The sequence below is a fragment of the Kogia breviceps genome, chromosome 3, assembly GCF_026419965.1.
Source record: "Kogia breviceps isolate mKogBre1 chromosome 3, mKogBre1 haplotype 1, whole genome shotgun sequence".
Lineage (NCBI taxonomy): Eukaryota > Metazoa > Chordata > Mammalia > Artiodactyla > Physeteridae > Kogia > Kogia breviceps.
Window position 1 is genome coordinate 94,504,896 of NC_081312.1, and position 22,227 is coordinate 94,527,122.

At 40.6% G+C, this 22,227-nt stretch overlaps 1 protein-coding gene across 1 annotated transcript in view; it reads right to left on the reverse strand.

Moving 5' to 3' along the window:
- Nucleotides 1–2,992: 2,992 nt before the first annotated feature.
- LOC131752079 (aromatase) overlaps nt 2,993–22,227 on the reverse strand; it is a 30,428-nt gene continuing 11,193 nt past the window's right edge. The window contains exons 3-9 of the mRNA XM_059056105.2: nt 13,856–14,010; nt 11,170–11,346; nt 8,424–8,538; nt 6,166–6,280; nt 5,576–5,738; nt 4,460–4,701; nt 2,993–3,241 (exon numbers count right to left, since the gene is read on the reverse strand). Of these exons, the coding sequence (XP_058912088.1) occupies nt 2,993–3,241; nt 4,460–4,701; nt 5,576–5,738; nt 6,166–6,280; nt 8,424–8,538; nt 11,170–11,346; nt 13,856–14,010 (1,216 nt within the window). The remainder of the gene's footprint in view (nt 3,242–4,459; nt 4,702–5,575; nt 5,739–6,165; nt 6,281–8,423; nt 8,539–11,169; nt 11,347–13,855; nt 14,011–22,227) is intronic.

A 22,227-nucleotide genomic window follows, 5' to 3' on the forward strand; every position in this document is an offset into this window, starting at 1 on the left:
TACTGGCTGGGTCCTTGAGGGCAAGTCTCCCCAAATCCCTGGGCCTCTGTCTTGTCATCAATAATGTGGGGCTTCCTGGGGCAGTCATACTAATGTGAGAGTTGTCATGAAGCTTAAAATGAGACCGTAATGTTGAAGCATCTGGCACATCTTCTCCCCCCTCCACCGCATGGAAAGAGGTTTCAGGGTGTCATGATCAGCCTAATTACTGAGCATCATCATTATCAGGCCCAAGGCTTATTGAGTGATACCTTGTTTGAGTTGAGCCATGGAGGGTTCAGCTCTTGACTTTGCTTTTTGAGCTAAGTCCAACTGAAAGTACTGCAAATTGCCTTCAACTTCTTACTTTGACAAAGTTTAATTTAGCAAGTCTTTTTACAGATACAGGTGAGAGATTCAGTCCCAGAGACCAACTAATACAGGAGATTGAGGAGGGCCCAGCTAACATTCTTTCCAATGGGTCAATGCCACACACTTCTATGGAATATTAGCACCATGAATGGTGAGGGGTGCTGCTTAGAAATAAAAAGTGACAACTTCCAACTGGCATTTCCCATTATGTGGGATCTTTCTGAATGAGATGATTTTCCACTTGTGGGAGGGAGGATTAAGATGTCAATGAAGGCAGAAGGGGGTTTCTAGAACATCCAAAGACAGGATGTTCTTACAATTGTTCTTACAATTTGAAAATGATATAGCCCTCATATGCATTCATTTCACTAATAGTTTATACATCCTAGTTCTTTGAGAACTGGTGGAAACAGAATCCACAGCACATTCAGAGTGACAATTAAGTATTTAACAATGAGGCAAAATTATGAAGAGAAAACAGAATTTTCAAATATATGTTCATCAGCGCACTGAAAAGTCAATGATATTCCAAATTCCTTAAGCCTGTACAAACATGAGGTTTGTCAATACAGGACAAACAGAGTGACAAGTTGAAACAATTACCCAGATAATTTTTTTCTGGGAGAGTTTGCTTAAATCATGCAAACTAGTACTTTCCCTCTCCCCTTCCCCCCACCCCCATTTTCCTCTAGCACATTTTTGCATCTGCATTTATCTATATACAGCTATATCCACCTTCCATTTCACTTTGACTGTATAGACAGACTATGGCCTTGGCTACATATATGCGGATTAAATACAGTAGATGTTCAAGGGAATTAGATGGATGAAGTACACTGGTCCAAAGTCTGTTTTTCTCTACTGTGCAGCTCCAGCCAAGGACAAAGTAAGCTGTTTGTTAATAATCACCAAGTGAATTAATGAAGACACACTAAGTCTAAAATCATTGCTTTTCTTTCAGGGATCTGAATTGTTTGGATACTCATCTAGACATGACTACAGACATATCCAGATACACAGATATATTTCCACATATGTTTACATCATATAGATGATCCAGATAATTCCAATTTCAAATATTTGCTTCTTCACTAATGCCCATCCTTGAATTCTTAGGATACCTGCTTCCCCTTTTCTTAGTTTCTGGGTCAGTTAGAATATTTCTGAGCCAGAGTGTTAATTCAGTGTTGATCTTGAAAGTAAATATGGGGAGAAAGAATGGGAGACAGGAGTGGATTCCAAAAGAAAGAAAAGACCTCCCACTCTCAGGAGTTTACACTCTCATTTTATACTCAGCTGTTGCCCTATTGCAAAGCAGCAGGATAAGAAGAATATTCGGGTTGACTCAATGAAAAACATTTAAATGTTTGTAAGTGAGTTTAGTTTTTTAGTTTTTAAGTGGCATTCAGCAGATACACTCTTAGAGCGATATCAATACAACACAAGGAAAGTAGTATTTGGAAATTTCACTCATCTATTTGATTTGCCCTGGAGAGAAAATTCCAAGGTGTGCATTTTTCCAAGGCTATATAGTGATCCAATAAACTAGATAAATATTAGATCTCTAAGGTAACTGTTAAATCTGAGGTAGGATAAAATGTGATTGTGATTGCAGGGGTTCTACCCTAGCCATGTTCTCTACTGATCTGTTGCTTTTGGCTTTTGGGGTCATGGAAAGAAAGAGAGGGGGAGAAATGTTGAGGGAGAAGGATTATGGTATATGACTAGCACTCCTTAGAAATTTGAACTCACTGGGTTGTAGAATTAGATATAGATTCAGAGACTTCCCCTCCCCCAAATCAGTGAAGCTGTGCTAAGAATTAATAGATGCCATTACCTGAAGTTATTTCTTGGTTACTGTACTCCTGAAGCTAAGCAACAATGTAAACATGAAAAAAGGAATTTTATTTTAATTTGAAATGCATTTTGTGAATTTTTTTCCTACAGCAGGTAAATGGTACTAATTATATATTTTACTCGGGCTATTAATAAGTTACTTTGTATTACCTGAATCCACACCTATTGTATCAGAGGTAAGTGGCTGAGGAATAAATTGAGAGACTGGGAAAGGGTAGTCTTCAATTTAACTTTTGCCACAGACAAATCACATGTGGATAAACAAGAGTTAATTGAATATAATTCATAGGAAAAGTCAAATGCTAAATTTGTAAGCATTTCTCCAAGGGTATGGATATTGTAGTCCCCAACCCACTGAAAACCAAATGAAAGCCCCTTTTGAACCTAGGTACCCAGATGTCGGCCTGGCCTTTGTAATCGAATTGAGTGCTTCTGCCCCAGTCATTACAAAGCTCCCATCTCAAGGCAGGACAGTGAGGAGTCGGGCATGAGTCTTGCTGATGGCTTGGCTTTTCCAAAGCATGTTTTGTGGAACTGGGTCTTTAGGGCTGCAGTTTCCTGCACAAATCATGGCCTCCGTATTTTCTCCTGCAGTCTTGTTTCTGGTTTGGATGCGCTCAGATGACCGGTGTCTTCCGGCTCGCTGACACCCCACAGGAGGTAAGTGTATAAAAGGCCAGAGGCCACGGTTGTTTATGGGAGGGGGACTACCTGGCAAAGGTGGGTGGTTTCCATGTGGAAGACTGTTGAGAAGTGCTCCAGGGCAGGGACTGACCAAACTTTTTTAGTGGTTGAGGCACTTGTCTGAATTTCTTGGGATGAAAATCATTCCCAGACGGTCGCTGGTCTCATCTGGGTGCAAGGATAAGTCATGTTTCTTCTGCATCTTTTCAACACATCGACCTTGCAACGTCTGCACGTGGAAGCGTCTCAGCAGTGTGACCAGGGTGACCTTCATCATCACCATGGCAATGTATTTTCCCGCACAGGCCCGGGGCCCAAAGCCAAATGGCTGAAAGTACCTGTAAGGAACCTAGGAAAATGATCAGACAATTAGCCAGAGAAGTAAAGGCTAGAGTCATGCATATCTGTTTGATTCACCCTGAAAACACTGTGAGTCAGAATGCTCGGTTTCGGCGACTTGGCCATACTGTTCCTTCACAGAGAGGAATGACTGTAACTCAGATAAGCCTCTTTCTCCCTCCATTTTGATTCATCCTTTGTGATACAGACACAACTTCAAACATTCCCAGTGTTGCTTTTCATGAAAAATACTCAACTAGCTCTGTGGGAAGGCCATGGCTTTACTGCTGTCCTGCCAGTCATTGAGGCAAAGATTGTTTTTGTGCCAGGGCATATAACATGATAACAAGGACTAATGTAGGCAAACTTGTGGATTCCCTGTCTATTAGTGCCAAGGATCTAAATATATTTAGTTATACAAATATTTAATGGGACACCTCTGCCTGTCTTGTCCCCATTTGGACTCCCATAGTGCCTGACACTTAATACATGCTCAGTAAGTTATTTTTGACCAATTACCAACATGGCGTGGGTTGCTTATATAGAAATGGAATGAATTAGACAACAGGTTTAACTAAGATCATATTTCCATATGCAAATGGTAAAAGGGGACACAGAGGGAACTCTCTGGATAATTCTGGATAATTCATTGCCTAGAATTGACATAATGGAGGCAGAATCTCCAGTACATCTCAATTACAGAAAAAGAACAAACTGAGGCTCTTCTAATTACAAAGTCTTACATAGAATGAGGCCTAGTGCTTGTGGAGCCATTTGGGAAAGCAAAGGCGCACTGCAAAAACCAAATCTTTTCTTCTCATTTGATTTCCATCTGAAGCAGAAGTGGATTTCCTTGACTTAGATGATGCTACGGCTGAATCTACATGGTGACAGGGTGATAAGTTTAAATGGAAAAGTTAAGTTTAAATGGGTTAGTTAAAGAAAATTTGCCTCATTTTAAGCAAATTAAGGGCCTGAATTATTCATCTTTTGACCTATTGTGTGGCCTCCATGAAGACATTTCTGAGAGCTGGAGAGCCAGCCTCCTTGGCTTGAGGACAGACATGGTGGTCGTTTTCCAAGCTAGGGGAAATGTGTTTTCCTGGTGAGGTGTGAAGAGAATGAGTAAATAGAATGAAATATATGCAGTGCAAACACAGAAACAGAGAGGATTTAACAGTTGACATTTTCAAGAGTGGCGCACTCAGTTTTAAGAAAGGGCTCTTACATTCCTGGCAAAGTTTTCAAGCGTAAATTCATTGGGCTTGGGGAAAAACTCGAGTCTATGCATTCTTCCAATATTCAGGATAATGTTAGTCCCCTTTTTCACTGGGTAGCCATCGATGACATCATCCTCTAAGGCTTTGCGCATGACCAGGTCTACGACAGGCTGGTACCGCATGCTCTCATAAATAAAGTTTTCTACCACTTTTAGTTTTTGCATATCATCAATCCTTATGTCTCTTTCACCTGTAGAAGAAGATAAAAAAGACAAAGCTCATGTTAGTTTCAGTATACAACTTGTATGAAAAATCCTGCACTTTCCATAGAACAGTTTGCTCTTGGTTGAAAAAAATTTATATCTATAATTCTAATATAAACCAGCAACCTGCATAAAATATATTATGTTTGGTCCACAGAGTGTCTTATGAAAATTCAGATTTGAAGTCAATTATCTTAACACCTGGGCTTTTCATATTGAAGTCTAAATTTCTAGAAAAATTAAAAAGGTAAAATGGGACCGACATTCCCACATGGCTCTGCAGTATCATGTAGACCTACCTAAACTGCTTCAAGCATTTATTTATCTGCCGCCTCTGTGGTTCTTGAGTTTTGTCCCCTACTCTAAATTCTAGAAGACATTCATTCCTTCTCTAGTCAAAGTGAGATGGTGAGTTTAATCAGGTTCAAAGAAATTTTCTCTTCTGGTATCCTGTGCAGTCATTTGTCAGAAAATATCACTGATAGTCCCTCCTCCTCATCTCATCAAGAACAACCTGGTGTGGTAGTGTGGCAAGAACCCCCTCTCGCCACCACAACAAAAGGGGTGCCTCAGATCAGCTCTGGGTGAACTGGGGATTGACGGATCCCCCCGATGTCTCAGCTTGGCCTCACACTTGTCAGAGAGGTTCAGATTACTCTCAGAATTGGCAAAACTTCAAAGCATCCTCAAATGGGGATAATGAAAATATCCGGCATAATGAAAATATGACACGTTGACTTGCTCTATTGTTCTCTGGGTGGATTCTAATAAAGATTTTGACATAAGATTCTTAGGACCTAGAAGCTGATATTCAGAAGGAATTGTTTTCTAATCTCTGTTGTTTGCTTGATAAATTCTTACCAACAACAGTCTGGATTTCCTTCATTATTGCCTCTTCAACCTGGGGGTGCTTTGCAATGAGAAACAGCATGAAGAACACAGAGACGGACATGGTGTCCGGCGCTGCGATCAGCATTTCCAATATGCACTGGTTTACATTCTCTCTTGTCAGGTCACCACGTTTCTGAACAATTAAAATGAGGAGAAACATTGGAAAAGTGAAAGGTTCAAAACAGGAGGGAGTGTGGCACTCAAGGTTCAACAGACCTCAACAAAATGAAATTACAAGTCTCTGGAATTGACAATGGACATTTTCATTAATAATCTTCAGCTCAAAGCTGAACAATTTAGACATTTATCTATGTATTTAGTGTCTTTGCACTCCCCGGTTTTCATAATTTTATATTGTGCAGACACAGAGAAGTTTAAATCTTAAAGTTCAGTCTAATCTGATTGTCTAATAGTGGGCAGTTTGGGTTGGGCATTATAGAAATACTAAACCAAATATTTAAAAACAAACATGCAACAATTAACTGGAGGAAATTTTAAGACACCTAAACACAGTCATACATATATGTTGTGTGGGAATTACGGCTAGTGCAGGTCTGTACCTCGGCAAAAATCAACTCAGTGGCAAAATCCATACAGTCTTCCAGTGTCTCTGCTGTTGAAATCCTCTGTCTTTTTTCTTCTATCAGAATTTCCATGGCATCTTTCAAATCCTTGCTGGAAGTAAAAGTAAAAATATAATCTACTTGTACTCAGTTAAGACACCTAAAAAAATGGATTCATTTGCCATTTGTTTAAATAAAACAATCTGTTTAAGTTGAAGCCATTAGTTCTCATGAATAACTGAATTTATACTTAATTCTTTGCAAATATCCATAAATTATGTATACATTACATTTCATATGAAGGAACCAGAGTTAGCCAAGATGTCTAGGTACTGGTAGCAAAATCAAGGCTGTAACCTATAGTTAAAGGTTAAAAACTGTTACCGAAAGGCTAAATCCAATATATTTTTTAAAGTATTGGCATGATAGAGAAAGGTGCATACTGTCTTTCTCACTCATACGTGGAATCTTTCTCACATGTGGAATCTTTAAAAAAGTGCAAGATCATAGATACATGGAACAGATTGTTGTTTACCAAGGCAAGAAGTTGGGGGTGGGAGCAAAATTGGTGATGGGGATTATCAAAAGGTACAAACTTCTGGTTTTAATAATAAGTCATGGGGATGTAATGTACAGTATGGTGACTATAGTTCATAATATTGTGTTGCATATTTGAAGGTTGCTAAGATCTTAAAAGTTCTCATCACAAGAAAAAATTTTGTAACTATGTATGGTGACAGATGTTAACTAGACTTTTGTGATGATCATTTTGCCGAATATATTGATACAAATATTGAATCATTATGTTGTACAACCGAAACTAGTATAATTTTAAATGTCATTCATACCTTAACAAAAATCAAGTATTGGCACATTGCAAGGGTATTGCAAAAGAATTTCTCTAGGTCTTTACTGCTCTAGGTCATAGGAGATATTACCTGGTTCACTAACCATTGGCAAATGTTACAGAGAGAGGAAAGTTGCTAAGCTAATTTTAAAGAAACCAAAGAGAAACTGTTTTACAGTATCATGCAATAAGTTCCTATGGGCCTGCTGACCATACTGAAGCTAAACTAATGACCAAGTTTAACTGTGGACCAATAATACTCTCTAGACAACCACACATTCTGACAGCAGTGAAGAGAAGAACCATTTATTTCATCGATTCAAGTCACAAAAGCTCTGGTAGAAACAAAGAGAAATGTTTAAAGGACCAAGTGTCTGAATCATCCACCACCTTGATACTGATCATCCACTTGAGAATATATAAAGCAACATCAAGCTGACTTCGTGGAGACTAAGATGACTGACTTTCAAAACACACAAACAGGATGAAGTTAGCTCTTCAAACAAGTTTGGGAACTTTGGGGGAGAATTTAAGATAGTCAGGGATATCTGGGAAAGATATGAACAGAGGGATGAGGAAAGCGAACATGTTTACTGCCTACTATGTGTCATGCTCTGTGCTGATTGCCTTACATAGAGGATCTCATTAACCTGTATTGCCACCACGGAGGTTATGTTATATTTTACTTCAAAGAACTTCCCAAGGACATTTGGTTACTAAGTGGTAGAGATAGGATACAAACCAAGTATGTCTACCTTTAGATCCCCTGTGCTTTCCACTGGTAGTTAGAGGTGGCAAGTATAGTGGCTGGAAACTTACACTCTAAAAACCCACTGATTATCCAATAGGCCATTGGGCCATTTGTCTAGTCTTCTGCTAGACAAGTCTGACACCAAAGCACAACCATTTAATGACAATTTTAGGATCCCCCAAGATATAAGATGTATAACTAAACAAACACCACATCTTACAAAAGTTCATCATGAAAAAATTATCTTGCAGCTACTTAATTCTGACAAATTGAATTAAGTTAAATTCATTCAGAAGCAACACAACAATAAAATGATTTATGTTTCCATTTTTCCAGACATGCAAAGAAAATTTTGACTAATGATAAGGATAGGTCCAGCCAACCCTTCTCTTCAACTCAAAATACACAGCAGTGTCCTAGATCCAGAGATGGAGCTCTCAGCCTACTAGGGGAAAACTGCCCTGGGCCAAAGGCTTCCTTTCCTCTGTGGTCTGGCCACATGCTGCCAAATTGCTGTAAGAAGTGCTTTACCAGAAACTTAACAGCTCCCTTGCAGTTCTGGAGAGGAGAAAGCTTGCCAAAGAGACCAGCAATAACTAAGACACAATACAGATCAATCCAATCTCAGCAATAAGTATTCCAAAATATGTTACTTACACAGACTTTTCATACTTTCTGCATAGCCAAGAAATCTTAAAGAAGATGTCTGGTTTGAGAAGGAGAGCTTGCCATGCATCAAAATACCCCTGGATTTTAACCACAATGGCCCTTTCTGGAAAAACAAAAAGATTAGGACAGATGAGCAAAAATGTGAGCCCAGGAATGGTACTTCTCAGAGAAGATCCCTTGTAGACTCTCCTACCATCTGGGACTCTAAGCAGGGCAAGGTTCCAACTCCAATGGGTGTTTCAGCCGGGGAATGCCACTAAACAAATCAACAGTAATTTATTCTGCTTGGCATCTAAATTGGCCACGTTAACCAGAGATTTGCCAGTTTTCATGTTTGCGTTTGAGAGACAGCCTAGAATCTCACATCCTTTCTCCTTGGCTGAGCCGCCAACACCTTCTGTTTTCCTGACCGTGGGAAATGAGAAGTGATTAATGCTGTTATGGTCGCAATTCTGGCACCTGGATAAAGGCAAAAAGCCTCCCCACTCTGTTGTTTATATTTCGGTTCAGAGTGTGGAATTCATCTTGGAATCTTCAATGCCTTGTCCCGAGTCTTGTGCACAGTCAGATCTTAATGGATGTTCTTGAATTAAATTGAATGTTAGAGAAAAGAAAACCCCTACTGTTTTTTCAAATTATACACAAGAGAAAGGAAGAGACATATGCAGATGCAGAAACTGCAGTTCATATAAATGAAGAAGCTTGCCCAACGAAGTAGAACCAGTGTGGCAAGAAGTTCTTAGGCTAGAGGCTGTTTCTATCTGACCTCAGGGCCATGTCCTTTCCTCTTTGGTGCACTGGATCCCTCAGGCCAAATGAGAGTTTAACAAGGACGCGGTGAGCAGAGGGAATTACACATAAGTCTGTATGGGTTATGCAGGTTCTTATACCGCAGTCTGCATCCATAAGTTAACAGAGAGCTGTACAATCCCCTTTACTTGATCCCTCCTAAGAATCAAGGCCAGTGGGGAACCAAGGAGCAGGGACTTCTAAAACAGGTGCCTGTCGTACCTTAGGAGAGATGTGCGTGGAACAGGCAAACAGGACTTTCAGAGTCCCTGTGTGAAAGGGGATGAGGCAAGAGGCTGTGACTAATGTCCTCAGAGTGAATGGGGCTCCCATCCTAATGTCAATCAGATGGGGTTCCTATGACTCTGGTAAGGAATCTTTAAAGAGCTGGGGAGGTGAGGCGAGGAGGGTGGAGCAGAGAAAGGGAGGGCTTATCGCTTGCCTGCTTGTCCAAATGTGGTCAATCAGGGAGCAGGTGTGATAGCTCAGTTCGTTTGGGCAACTATGAAACTCGTGCCTTATTCTTATGCCTGTGATGTTCTTCCCTCAGATCTGCACGTGGCTCATGGTCACACTTCATTTGGGGCTATTTTCAGACATCCTCTCCACAGAGGACTTCCTGACCACACTTTCTCTCCACAAGAGCTTCAGCCTCCCCCTGACTTCCCCCTTCACTTTCTAGCCCTTTGCCCTACTTTGTTTCTTTTAAGGCACTTATTATAGCCGAATAGATTACTAGATAGTTAGTTGTTTACTGTCCACATACCCATTAGGATGTAAACTCTTTGAAGGCAAGGACTTTGTCTTGTCCACTGGTCTATCCCCAGAACCTAAGCCTGGCATGAAATAGGCAATCAATAAATATTAGTTGAATGAATGTATGAATCAATGAACACTGCTAGAAATCAAGTTAGGAGAAATTACATTAAGCTGACAGCAGCAGAATTTAATGGATCCACATGATTAATGTTTGTTATTTTGTTGGCGGTAGAGTTGCATGTATGTGTTTAATATTTGTTTCTGTAATATAGTGAGGAAAGCAGTTTCTTGAGTGAGACATCTTGCCAGGATTGTTATAAATGCTAAGTGACAAAGTTTATATGAAGCAACTTTTTTTTTTTTTTTTGTGGTACGCGGGCCCCTCACCATTGCTGCCTCTCCCGTTGCGGAGCACAGGCTCCGGACGCGCAGGCTCAGCGGCCATGTTCATGGGCCCAGCTACTCCGCGGCACATGGAATTCCCCCTGGACCGGGGCATGAACCCATGTCCCCTGTATTGGCAGGTGGACTCTCAACCACTGTGCCACCAGGGAAGTCCTGTGAAGCAACTTTTTATATTGCTTGGCACATAGTAGACACTAAATTAATGTTAGTTATCATCATCATTTCCAGCACCCTCAGTACCCTTATCACTGTATAGATAGAGGCAAAGTTTTCATACCTAGTGGCTTTGAGGGAGAGGTATGTATGTGCATTTATATGTATGTGTAGATAGATATAATGTTTATATGTGTTTGTGTGTGTGTGTATATATATATATATATATATACACACACACACATTCATATATACATGTATATATGTATATATCATGCCCAAAGAATGGTTGGTAATGGTTAAATACATAGGTTTGGTGGTAGGATGTATTTATGACCAAATCAAATGATCACATCTGTTAAGTTTCAGCTGTGGGTAGAATCCTATTTCCTAGAGCAATGAGGTGAGATAGATACAAATGAAATAGAAGATGGCCCCTGCTATGGATATTTATGATTATATAAGTGAACAAGGCAGACATACCAGGAAAAATTTTTAGGAATACTTAGAAAGGTTTAAAGAAGAGCAGTGTACAAAAGAGCATATCTTTACTTGAGTCTGTTATCCTTCTCATGCCCTGTTTAATAAAGGGCTGAATGTCAAGTCACAAGAATGAAAATTTCAGTACCGTCCAAGGGGATCCCCAGGAAGAGCTTGTTAGAGGTGTCCAGCATGATGCATCGCACGAGGGTCAACACATCCACATAGCCCAACTCGTTGCGGACCTCCTCCAGCCTGTCCAGATGCTTGGTGATGGAATCAGCACAGATGGTCACCATGCGCACCAGGCCGGGGCCAGACAAAGCTGAAGGGTACACGTCAGAGTGAGCCGCTGCCAACTCCAGGGCACACAAACTATCAGGCAATTTTGGCGTTTTGTGTTTGGAGCTTACTTGTCCACATTTTTATTATGGGTGGAGATTTTCATATTCTTCTTTATACTTTTTCTGTATTCTCTTATTTTTCTCCATAGCAGGTTATCACATTTATGGTTAAAAATGAATGAATGAATGAATAAATAAATATTTTTAAAACAAACTATTCAAAACTGAACTTTTCTTCATATGATGACATATCATTTGTGAGATTGCAAATGAAATATTTAGTATTTATGATCATAAGTCACCAATCAGCGATTTTCCATATTTATTATATACCTTTCCCTCTAAAGACAGTTTGGATTTGGTCAGGGTAATATTTTATGTTTCAGTGGGTGGCAGAATATTGCTATAGAACTATTCAAATTGGATCTTACTATTTTGATCTAAGGTGCTTCCTGTTTAATTATAGGTCATATGTGTAAAATGCTAGTCTTCTAAATTACCAAATATACCCTTCTCAATATCAGTTTCTCTTCAATCTACATCCAGATTTATTGTACTCAGTCAATGTCATAACAGCAAAACAAATCTTTGTTGTTTGAGCAGTCTTCTTCACAGGACTGGGAACTCTTTTAGGGCAGTGACAACCTGTTAGCATTGTACTTCGAGTCTGTAGTACGTGGTGGCTCTCGATATATTATGTATTTGTCAAATAGAGGAATGAATGAATGAAACCCGGTAGAGTGAACTGGCTCTGATCTCTTACTTTGCTCTGCTCCTGACAGTCTTAGCACTAGTGAGTCATGATGGTAGGTGGTCTAACATGAGTGTTAACTCTTAAAATCCTTTCTCTCCTTGTTCTAAGTTTAAGTTTTCTTTAGGAGTAATTGGCTTTTTAATGTCTTTTGTTATTCAGACTTGCTGTTAGAGTCCTCCAACAAAGCAAATCAACTGTGCTGCAGAAGCCCCTGATGTCACACTTTGCAAATAAGAAAGGAGACCTGGTGAGTGGTCCTAGAGTCTAAGCATTTCCACACGTATAAAAAAGAAGTTTGGGTTGGCAGCATACTTTCTGACTTTAGGAAGGACTTGGAGATATGAAAGGTGGGGATGCTGTTTCCTGGGTGACTGTTACATCCAGAAGTGGGACAAATGATTCCTTCGTGAATCAATCCTTTGCATGGAAGGGATGACTTTGATTATCACTCCCAGGCTGATGTATGATTTGCCTCTACATTCAAGAGCTTGAAGCCACATTTCAAACATATAGACAGAATGTAATATCCCTGAAAGGGTCACAGGCCAAGGAATGTGGGCAGCCTCTAGAAGCTGGAAAAGCCAAGCAAACACTTTCTCCCTAGAGCCTCCAGAAAGAAACACAGCCTTATCAGTACCTTGATTTTAGCCCTGTGAGGCCGATGTCAGACTTTTGACCCATTGGACTGTGAGGTAATGAATGTGTGGTTTGAAACCACTAAGTCTGTGTCAATTTGTTAAGCAGCTATAGGAAACTAAGGTAGTGGAATCTGTGCTAGAGTTGTGCTGAGTCTGGGTGATGGGCAGCTCTGTGGAGCGGGGATCACCACTAGACTGGGACAGGCATAGTTTTTCCCTGTCTCGGCAGCTACACAGGAGGCATCTAGGTTCACTACAGAGGTTGGCTGGAGGGAAGAATAGCCATGGTCCCTGGTCAGACCTACAACCCATCTAGCACCAGATTCCATCAAGGATAAGGTTTCTAGTACATGACCATCTTCTCTGATGTTAATGTCAAAGGTTGGTCATGTTTATTTACCAAAGGTTTCCATTCCAGCAGCATGTAGTAAAGAGGGAAATCACTAGATAAGGAGGTTTGGGGTCCAGTTTCTGTTCATCCATATCTGGCTATGTTGCCTGGGGGAAAAATCACAAGCTCTCTAGAAATGTACTTCCTTAAGTATAAAACTCAGAGGCTGGAAAAGATGACATATACATCCCTTCTAGTTCTAAAATTCTCTAATTTATTTGCAAATTGCTTTCTGTTAAAACATCTGGGAAGTCAGCCAATGATTCAGCAAACATGTTGGCTATGTTAAATCAAGGATATGGCTGACACACTAATTGACATACACACTAACTGAAGTGTGTATGATTCCTTGCCAGGAACCATGAAATGGATGTAAAAACAGAACAAAATTGAAGTGGTTAAATATGTGGGCTCTGGGGTTGTCTTCTTTGCTACCATTTACTAATGGTGGAAATTGGATAAGGTACTTAACTTCTTTATCCCTCAGTTTTCTCATTTGTAAAATGTAAATGATAAGAGTATTCACCACACGGGGTTCCTGTGGGGTTAAAGTATCAAGTGTTTAAAGCAGTGCCTACTATGTAGTACATGTATAATGAATGTTAGCTCTTATTATTTCAAAACTGTGAAGGAGCAGAAGTTAAAAATGATTTTAAGACAGGCATATTCATAGACAGAAGAGCAGACTATACCCAGCACCTGAATACCTTTTGTAAAGAAAGGTCGAACGGCTTTCCAGAGTGCTGGATTATTGTTAAATATGATGCCTTTCTCATGCATGCCAATGCACTGCAACCCAAGTTTGCTGCCGAATCGGGATGTGTAGTGACTGTGCTTCATTATGTGGAACATACTCGAAGACCTGCAGAGAAAGCAAACCTTGGTGTTGATTTTTAAGGGTTCAGAGAACTCACGGTAATGAGTTTGACTACCAGTTGGCTCTCATAGCAAATGCATGTTGATCTTGACAAAATTCATAAATTCTAGTGTTTAGATTAAATAAGCACTTGTGTTAGCACAAGAACCTCCTTCTCCAGTTGAAATATTTCTACCTACTAGCTCCCTGTTTGGTCATCACTAAAGATCAATACACACACACACACGCACACACACACACACGCAGTTATTCGTTATTTCCCCTTCTTTTAAACTCCTAGTCTCTAAAATACTCCCCACTACTGTTGTCAGAGCTGCAAGGCTGTAAGAAACTGAACCCTCCACACCACCATATTCCTGAGAGCCTCCAGCACCCAAGCAGCCCCACTCCAGACAGTGCTCCCCATGTAGAATGAGCCTCATAATCGGAAGTTGCTGGAATAACTGAAGTCTTACCTCTTTAGTTTTGGAAGCAGCAGTCCTGCCTTGTACCACCCGTCCCCTAGAGGCTCTAATCAGGCCTGGCCCCTCCAGGGGGGTATCATTTTAGGACTGAAGGACATCTCATGGGCACCTCTTGCCCTAGACTTGGCTGGCTGGGCTGGCCTGGAAGCCTCTCTGTGGTGGTGACAGCAGCTCTCTTGGGGCTCTGCGTCCATGATGATTCATCAAGGTCTCCAGGGTCACAGAGTTCTCCAAGGACATAGGACGTGCTGAGCCATTAGATAGCCCTTGCTGTGGCAACCCTGGGACCTTGCCAGGAACCGAGGCTTCCTTGAACTTCCTGGTTCCTCTTCCACGGCTCTGCCCTCTATTCCCACCCCCAGGCCCACTCTTAAGGCCTGAGCTGGGCCTTCAGAGCAACTAGGAAGGAGCAGGCAGCCCCTCCCCACCCATGTCCTCCTTCAGGACTTGCTTCCCGACCCAAATCCTAGTCTAACTGGGGCATGATAAGGCAATGAGCATTATAACATGTTGTAAAATCCTAGCTGAAGACGTCATGGGGCCTCCACGTGTGAAGCGATTATTGTCTTCTTAGGACAGTGGTACAGAATTCTTCTGCAGAAGAGCTCACTTTGGTGCGAAGATGTTTTTATTAAGGCTGCTTATAAGTAAGGCTATGGCATTTGAAGGAAGAGTGGATAATTTGAATAATTGAAAGGATAGGGTTTTCTATGTATAGTATCACGTCATCTCCAAACAGTAACGGTTTTACTTTTTTCCAGTTTGTATTCCTTTTATTTATTTTCCTTCTTCGATTGCTGTGGCTAGGATTTCCACAACTTTGTGGAATAAAAGCGGTGAGTGGGCATCCATGTCTTGTTCCTGATCTTAGAGGAAATGCTTTCAGCTTTTCACCATTGAGTATGATGTTAGCTTTGTGTTTGTCATATATGGACTTTATTATGTTGAGGTAGGTTCCCTTTATGCCCACTTTCTGATGAGTTTTTTTCATAAATGGATGTTAATTTTTATCAAAAACTTTTTCTGCAGCTATTGAGATGATCGTATGATTTTTTAAATACTTATTTTAGTGTTTTATTTATTTTATTTTATTTTTATTTATTTTTGGCTGCGTTGGGTTTTCCTTGCTGTGCACGGGCTTTCTCTAGTTGCGGCAAGTGGGGGGGCTACTCTTTGTTGTGGTGTGCGGGCTTCTCAGTGCGGTGGCTTCCCTTGTTGTGGAGCACGGGGTCTAGTTGTGCGGGCTTCAGGAGTTGTGGCTCTCAGGATATAGAGCGTAGGCTCAGTAGTTGTAGCGTATGGGCTTAGTTGCTCTGCGGCTAGTGGGATCTTCCCAGACCAGAGCTTGAACCTGTGTCCCCTGCATTGGCAGGCAGATTGTTAACCACTGCAACACCAGAGAAGCCCATCATATGATTTTTATTCTTCAGTTTGTTAATGTGGTGTGTCACACTGATTGATTTGTAGATATTGCAAAAATATACAAACAACGAAAGATCAGAAAATGAAATTAAGGAAAAAAATCATTTACCATCACATCAATAAGAATAAAATACCTTGGAATAAACCTATCTAAGGAGGCAGAAGATCTGTACTCTGAAAACTATTAAGACACTGACACTGATGAAAGAAATTGAACACGACATGAATGGATGGAAAGATATACTGTGTTCTTGGACTGGAAGAATTAATATTGTTGAAATGACTATACTACCCAAGGCAATCTACAAATTCATTGCAATGGCAAATTATCAATGGCATTTTTCACAGAACTAGAGTTAAAACAATTTAAATTTCTGTGGAAACACAAAAGACCCTGAATAGCCAAAGCAATCTTAAGAAAGAAAAACGGAGCTGGAGGAATCAGGCTCCCTGACTTCAGTTTATACTACAGAGTTAACAGTAATCAAAATAATATGGTACTGGCACAAAAACAATAATATACATCAATGGAACAAGATAGAAAGCCCGGAAATAAACCCACACACCTATGGTCAATTAATCTATGAGAAAGGAGGCAAGAATATACAATGGAGAAAAGACAGTCTCTTCAGTAAGTGGTGCTGGGAAAACTGGACAGCTACATGTAGAAGAATGAAATTAAAACATTCTCTAACACCATATACAAAAATAAACTCAAAATGGATTAAATACCTAAATGTATGACTGGATACTATAAAACTCCTAGAGGGAAACACAGGGAGATCACTCTTTGACATAAATTCCAGCAATATTGTTTTTAGATATGTCTCCTAGATTAATGGAAATAAAAATAGAAATAAATGGGACCGGACTTCCCTGGTGGCACAGTGGTTAAGAATCCGCCTGCCAATGCAAGGAACACGGGTTTGAGCCCTGGTCCAAGAAGATACCACATGGCACGGAGCAACTAAGCCCGTGTGCCACAACTACTGAGCTTGCGCGCCTAGAGCCTGCAAACGACAACTACTGAGCTTGTGTGCTGCAACTATGGAAGCCCACATGCTTAGAGCCCGTGCTCTGCAACAAGAGAAGCCACCGCAATGAGAAGCCCTCACACAGCAATGAAGAGTAGCCCCTGTTTGCCCCAACTAGAGAAAGCCCACGTGCAGCAACAAAGACCCAAAGCAGTCAAAAATTTTAAAAAGTAAATAAATTTAAAAAAATTAAAAATAAGTGGGACCTAATTGAACTTAAAAGCTTTTGCACAGAAAAGGAAACCATATACAAAACAAAAAGACAACCTACAGAACGGGAGATAATATTTGCAAATGATGCGACTGACAAGGGATTAATTTACAAAATATACAAACAGCTCATACAATTCAATTAAAAAAACCCAATCAGGGCTTCCCTGGTGGCGCAGCGGTTGGGAGTCCGCCTGCCGATGCAGGAGACGCGGGTTCGTGCCCTGGTCCGGAAGGATCCCACATGCCGCGGAGCGACTAAGCCCGTGAGCCATGGCCGCTGGGCCTGCGCGTCCGGAGCCTGTGCTCCGCGATGGGAGAGGCCACAACAGTGAGAGACCCGCATACCGCAAAAAAAAAAAAAAAAAAAACAAACAAACAAAAAAAACAACCCAATCAAAAAATGGGCAGATGAGCTAAATAGACATTTCTCCAAAGAAGACATACAGATGGCCAACAAGCACATGAAAAAATGCTCAACATTGCTAATTATTAGAGAACTGCAAATCAAAACTGCAATGAGGTATCACCTCACACCAGTCAGAATGGCCATCATGAAAATGTCTGCAAATAACAAATGCTGGAGAAGGTGTGGAGAAAAAGGAACCCTCCTACACTGTTGGTGGGAATGTAAATTGGTGCAGCCACTATGGAAAACAGTATGGAGTTTCCTTTAAAACCTAAAAATCGAGTTACCATATGATCCAGCAATCCCACTCCTGGAATATGTCCAGAGAAAACTATAATTTGAAAAGATACATGCATCCCAGATTTCACAGCAGCACTATTTACAATAGGCAAGACATGAAAGCAACGTAAATGTCCATCGTCGGATGAATGGTTAAAGAAAATGTGGTACATATATGCAATGGAATAGTACTCAGCCATTAAAAAGAATGAAATAATGCCATTTGTAGCAACATGGATGGAGCTAGAGGTTATCATCGTAAGTGAAGTAAGTCAGACAAAAATATATGATATCACTTATATGTGGAATCTAAAAAAAAGAGATACAAATGAACTTATTTACAAAACAAAAAGATACTCACAGACATAGAAAACAAACATACAGTTACCAAAGGCGAAAGGGTGTTGAGATATAACTGAATCACTGTGCTGTACACCTGAAGCTAACAAAACATTGTAAACCAACTCTACTTCAATAAAAAATTTTTAAAAGACTAAAGTAAAAAAAAAAACCCAAAAGGTATGGGGTCTGCATCCTGGCCTCAATAGTTACCGTATATATGACATTGGGGAAAACATTTATTCCCTTTATTTTCAATACTGACACAAATAACACCTATATTATAAGCTATTATAAAATGTAAAAATGCTAATAATTATAAAAGCCCCTGTTTACACATTGTTTATTTTGCTTTTATTAGATCTGCCAATGTATATATGTGATAAATATGCCTTGAATAAAATTAATGAATAATATTAAAAAATAATTGAAAGCACAAATGGATAGTTCTCTTCAGGATAAAAGGTGGGGTGCGTTTATTAGATAGTGGATGCAAGCAGCACAGGGAAGGCTTGAGAGGAATAGTTGAGATGAACCTATATTTATGAGGATTTGGGGAGGAGAGGGACTCCTCGTTCACTGCTTAGTAAAAGAGGGACTTCAGAAGAAAAAAATGTCTGTTGGGAACTCATGAAGTTAAGAATCAGGTGTGGGTGGTATAAACTAATTTTCATCTACCAAGAGAAAAATTAAGAAATTCTGCAGGTGACTGCATTTCCTGTGGAAAGGGGCTGAGGTTGGAAAAGGTTCATGCAGGACCTAGACAGAAGCAGGCTACCTGGGTGAGGGCTAAGATGTTCTGTGACCATGATGAGCACGGCTCAGGAAGCTGGAAGTCCAAAATGTCCCCGTTAATAAGCTATGTGGTTGACCTTCCTTATGGTGAGTGAGATGGAGGGGGTATGAACACAGATGGGATGGAGTTTATCAGAGCATAGGAAGATATAAGCAGGACATGTAGTGTTTGTATGTCCATTGTTTTCATAAGTGCCAGTGTTTGTATTATAGGCAAAGACTGAACACCAAACACCCCTTGGAGAAATCAAACGAGATTATCTAAAGGTACAGAGGAAAGTCAGTTCAGTGAGGATACACGGCAGACAGACCAGAGCAGAAGGAGGTGCAGACAGCCACCCCAAAATCCTTACCCACAGGGGCACCTAGATATGGTGAGGGAGGGAGGAAAGAGAAGTCATGTCTCAGCCACCTCCCTCCAAGTTCCAGCCTTTTTACCTATGACCCTGGTAATGCCACCTCTGAGGTGTGGGGCCCTCGACTAACTCTGCTGCTGAGTAGACAATAGGACCACAGGGTTTGTGCTCAGGCACAGACAAGGTCTCATGTATCACCCTCCACCTCCCTGTGCTGGCAAAGCTGTTCCAGGCACGTTATCCAGACTCCTCTGTGGGGCAGGACAACGGGCTCTTCAGATTACAGGGTTTATGTCACAGTGTTTATACATGGACCACACAGCCAAGTGCAAATTCTCCTTAGTAACATGTAAGCATGGCAGTTCTGCAACTTCAAAAAAATTCCACTCAAGTAGCTTTAAATTGATAGCCATTTTTCTTGGAGATAATCAGAAAAAGGAAGTGGAGTTTGGGAATTAAAAAGAGTGGAGAGCAGAGAAGGAGTAGAGGTTTTCTGCAGTGCAGCTACGGGAGACACGAAGAAAGCCGATGCATTAGTCTGTGTTTTGGCCGTGTTTACAGGGCAGGAGCCAGAACATATATAAAAGTTGCCCATCCTGTGCGCTCTGGTGAGGAGCTGCCATGGGCAGAGCTAAAGTGATAGCACCCTTAACTTCGGGGCTCAAGAGCTAACCTGCTCAGGTCTGCTAGGGAAGTTAAAATAGATCTTCCAGAACCTTCCCACATGAGGATTACCCATTATCCCATGTCTCCAAGGCCAGAGTGGAGTTCAGAGACACAGATCATGACATCAGAAGGGAACCAAACATTTGGGCAGAGGAATAAACAGAAAATATGTACATTACAGCAGGAAAGTAAAATATATTTATAAACATCTTTTTGATAACTGCAAATGAGGGAGAATCTGGTGTGCAGGGGATAGAAGATGGAAGGAATTGCACAGTGCTCAATTGTGCAAATTCAAGATGCATAACATGTTTCTGGTGTTAGCTTTATTTTAGTTGTTATTTTTTCCCTTATTTTGGTGAAGTAAATATTGTACACGTTTTCGTGTGTTCACTACAACTTTGGTTCTTCCTCACCACTTCTGTACTAAAATTCTGTTTCTCAACTGCAAATTCTCCTACTATGGGTGCCTTCTGAACACATAACCCTCAAAGATGGGGAGTGGCTACTATAACCTACCTAACTGTTCTTGCACTGGGCGAGGGTGGCCATCTTCTCACTAGCTCCTCTCTATCCAAGTTGCAACTGACTCCTAAACGGATGACTTTGCCTTAATGAGGTTGTTCAGTAAATGCCTGTGAGGACATATTGCCATAGAAGACCCTGGGCTAAAAGAGCTCAGCTCTGGCTGAGTAGATGATGCTGTGGGCTAAGTACTAGCCAAACCCACACATTTGTGATGGATTCCAAGGTCCCATTTAAACTTTACAAGAAAGGCCCTGAAATAATGGCAGTTCTGTGAAATGAAGACAGAATTATTTTATGAATAAATTATTTACTTGATATATATTTCAGGAAGAAAATCTTATTTTCAAATCAAAATACTTTCTACTAAGTCAGATATACTTTTGATATAATTCCAGATAATATTCGAATTACCCTAAGTTTTAGACAAGTTTTTATCTTCCTAGCAACTATAAAAGCAAAAAGCAAAAATCCAGATGCTTCTATTTGTATTCCAGGGAATTAATTTGACCAACTAGCCAAAATTTTGTCCTGTATGGAAACATCATGCTATACAAAGGACTGAAATTCTTATTAATTAATAGATTTCAGGCCTCTAGCTTTCTTACCTTCCACTACCTCATTCTATGATTAAAGCAGAAAGTAAGTAATTTGTATTCTCTTTATTCACAAACTCGGATCTACAAATTTTAAGTGCTTAGAGGACAAGCAGAATACTATTTTTCTGCTCTGACCATTAGAGCGTTTGTGTATATCATAAAACACATTGGTCTGTCCATATGTTTTGAGGAATTACTGGTTAATTACCCAAACTTAAACTCAGTTAAATGTTAGTTAATAAAGAGCTACCATTTAAAATCAATGTGTTCTTTAGGGGGCGCCAACACCTCAGTTATCCTGAGACACAGGCTTTGACTTGGCAAAGAACAAAATACGCAAGATAGAAGTGATATACACAGCAAGCCAAGTGTGACTAAGGAGAAGCAATTTAAAACAAGATCACTTATGAAAAGTAGGCTTTATCTAACTGGAGTAAATCAGGAAAGTGTAGAAGGGAAGGTTGGTGACGAACTAGGGGTGTCAACCCAGAGCTCCCCTGATATGCAGGAGAACACAAGATCTCCTTCCCACAATGCGGGCCGGCCTGTAACACCACGTGAAGGAGATGTTACATTGACTGACTGACTGGCTGGCTGGCTGGCTGGGAGAGTGAGGACATCTTACCACTGAGGAGAGACAGAGTGAGGCCCCAAGCTCAGAAGGGACAGGGGGTAGTGTAAGATGCCTGATCCCTGGGGTCATTATTCTTCTTGAAACGTGACTGAAGCCAAAACACATCCCCAAAGATGGCAAACCTAACGTCTCTTCAAAATGAAAAGTAGCCAGGAAGTAAGTCTTAGGTCGTAAAGAAAAAGCCACCCTCCCATTCTGAGTTTAAAGAACTCACACAGCTGTGGTCAGGTTCAAGATTGATGAGTACTAGAAATAGGGGGGAGACAATCAATGGAATATTTGGTACCAAACATTTAAAAACATGTGCCTTGTGTAGACCTGTTCTGTGCCTGTGACTTATACTCCATCAATCCTACCACATTTTCCCTGTCCTTTGCCCTCTAATATCCTTACTCAGGTTTGATACTGAGGTCACTGCAAGAGAAGAAGAATCTTTGTAACAAAGAGATCTGACTGTAACCACCCTAAGC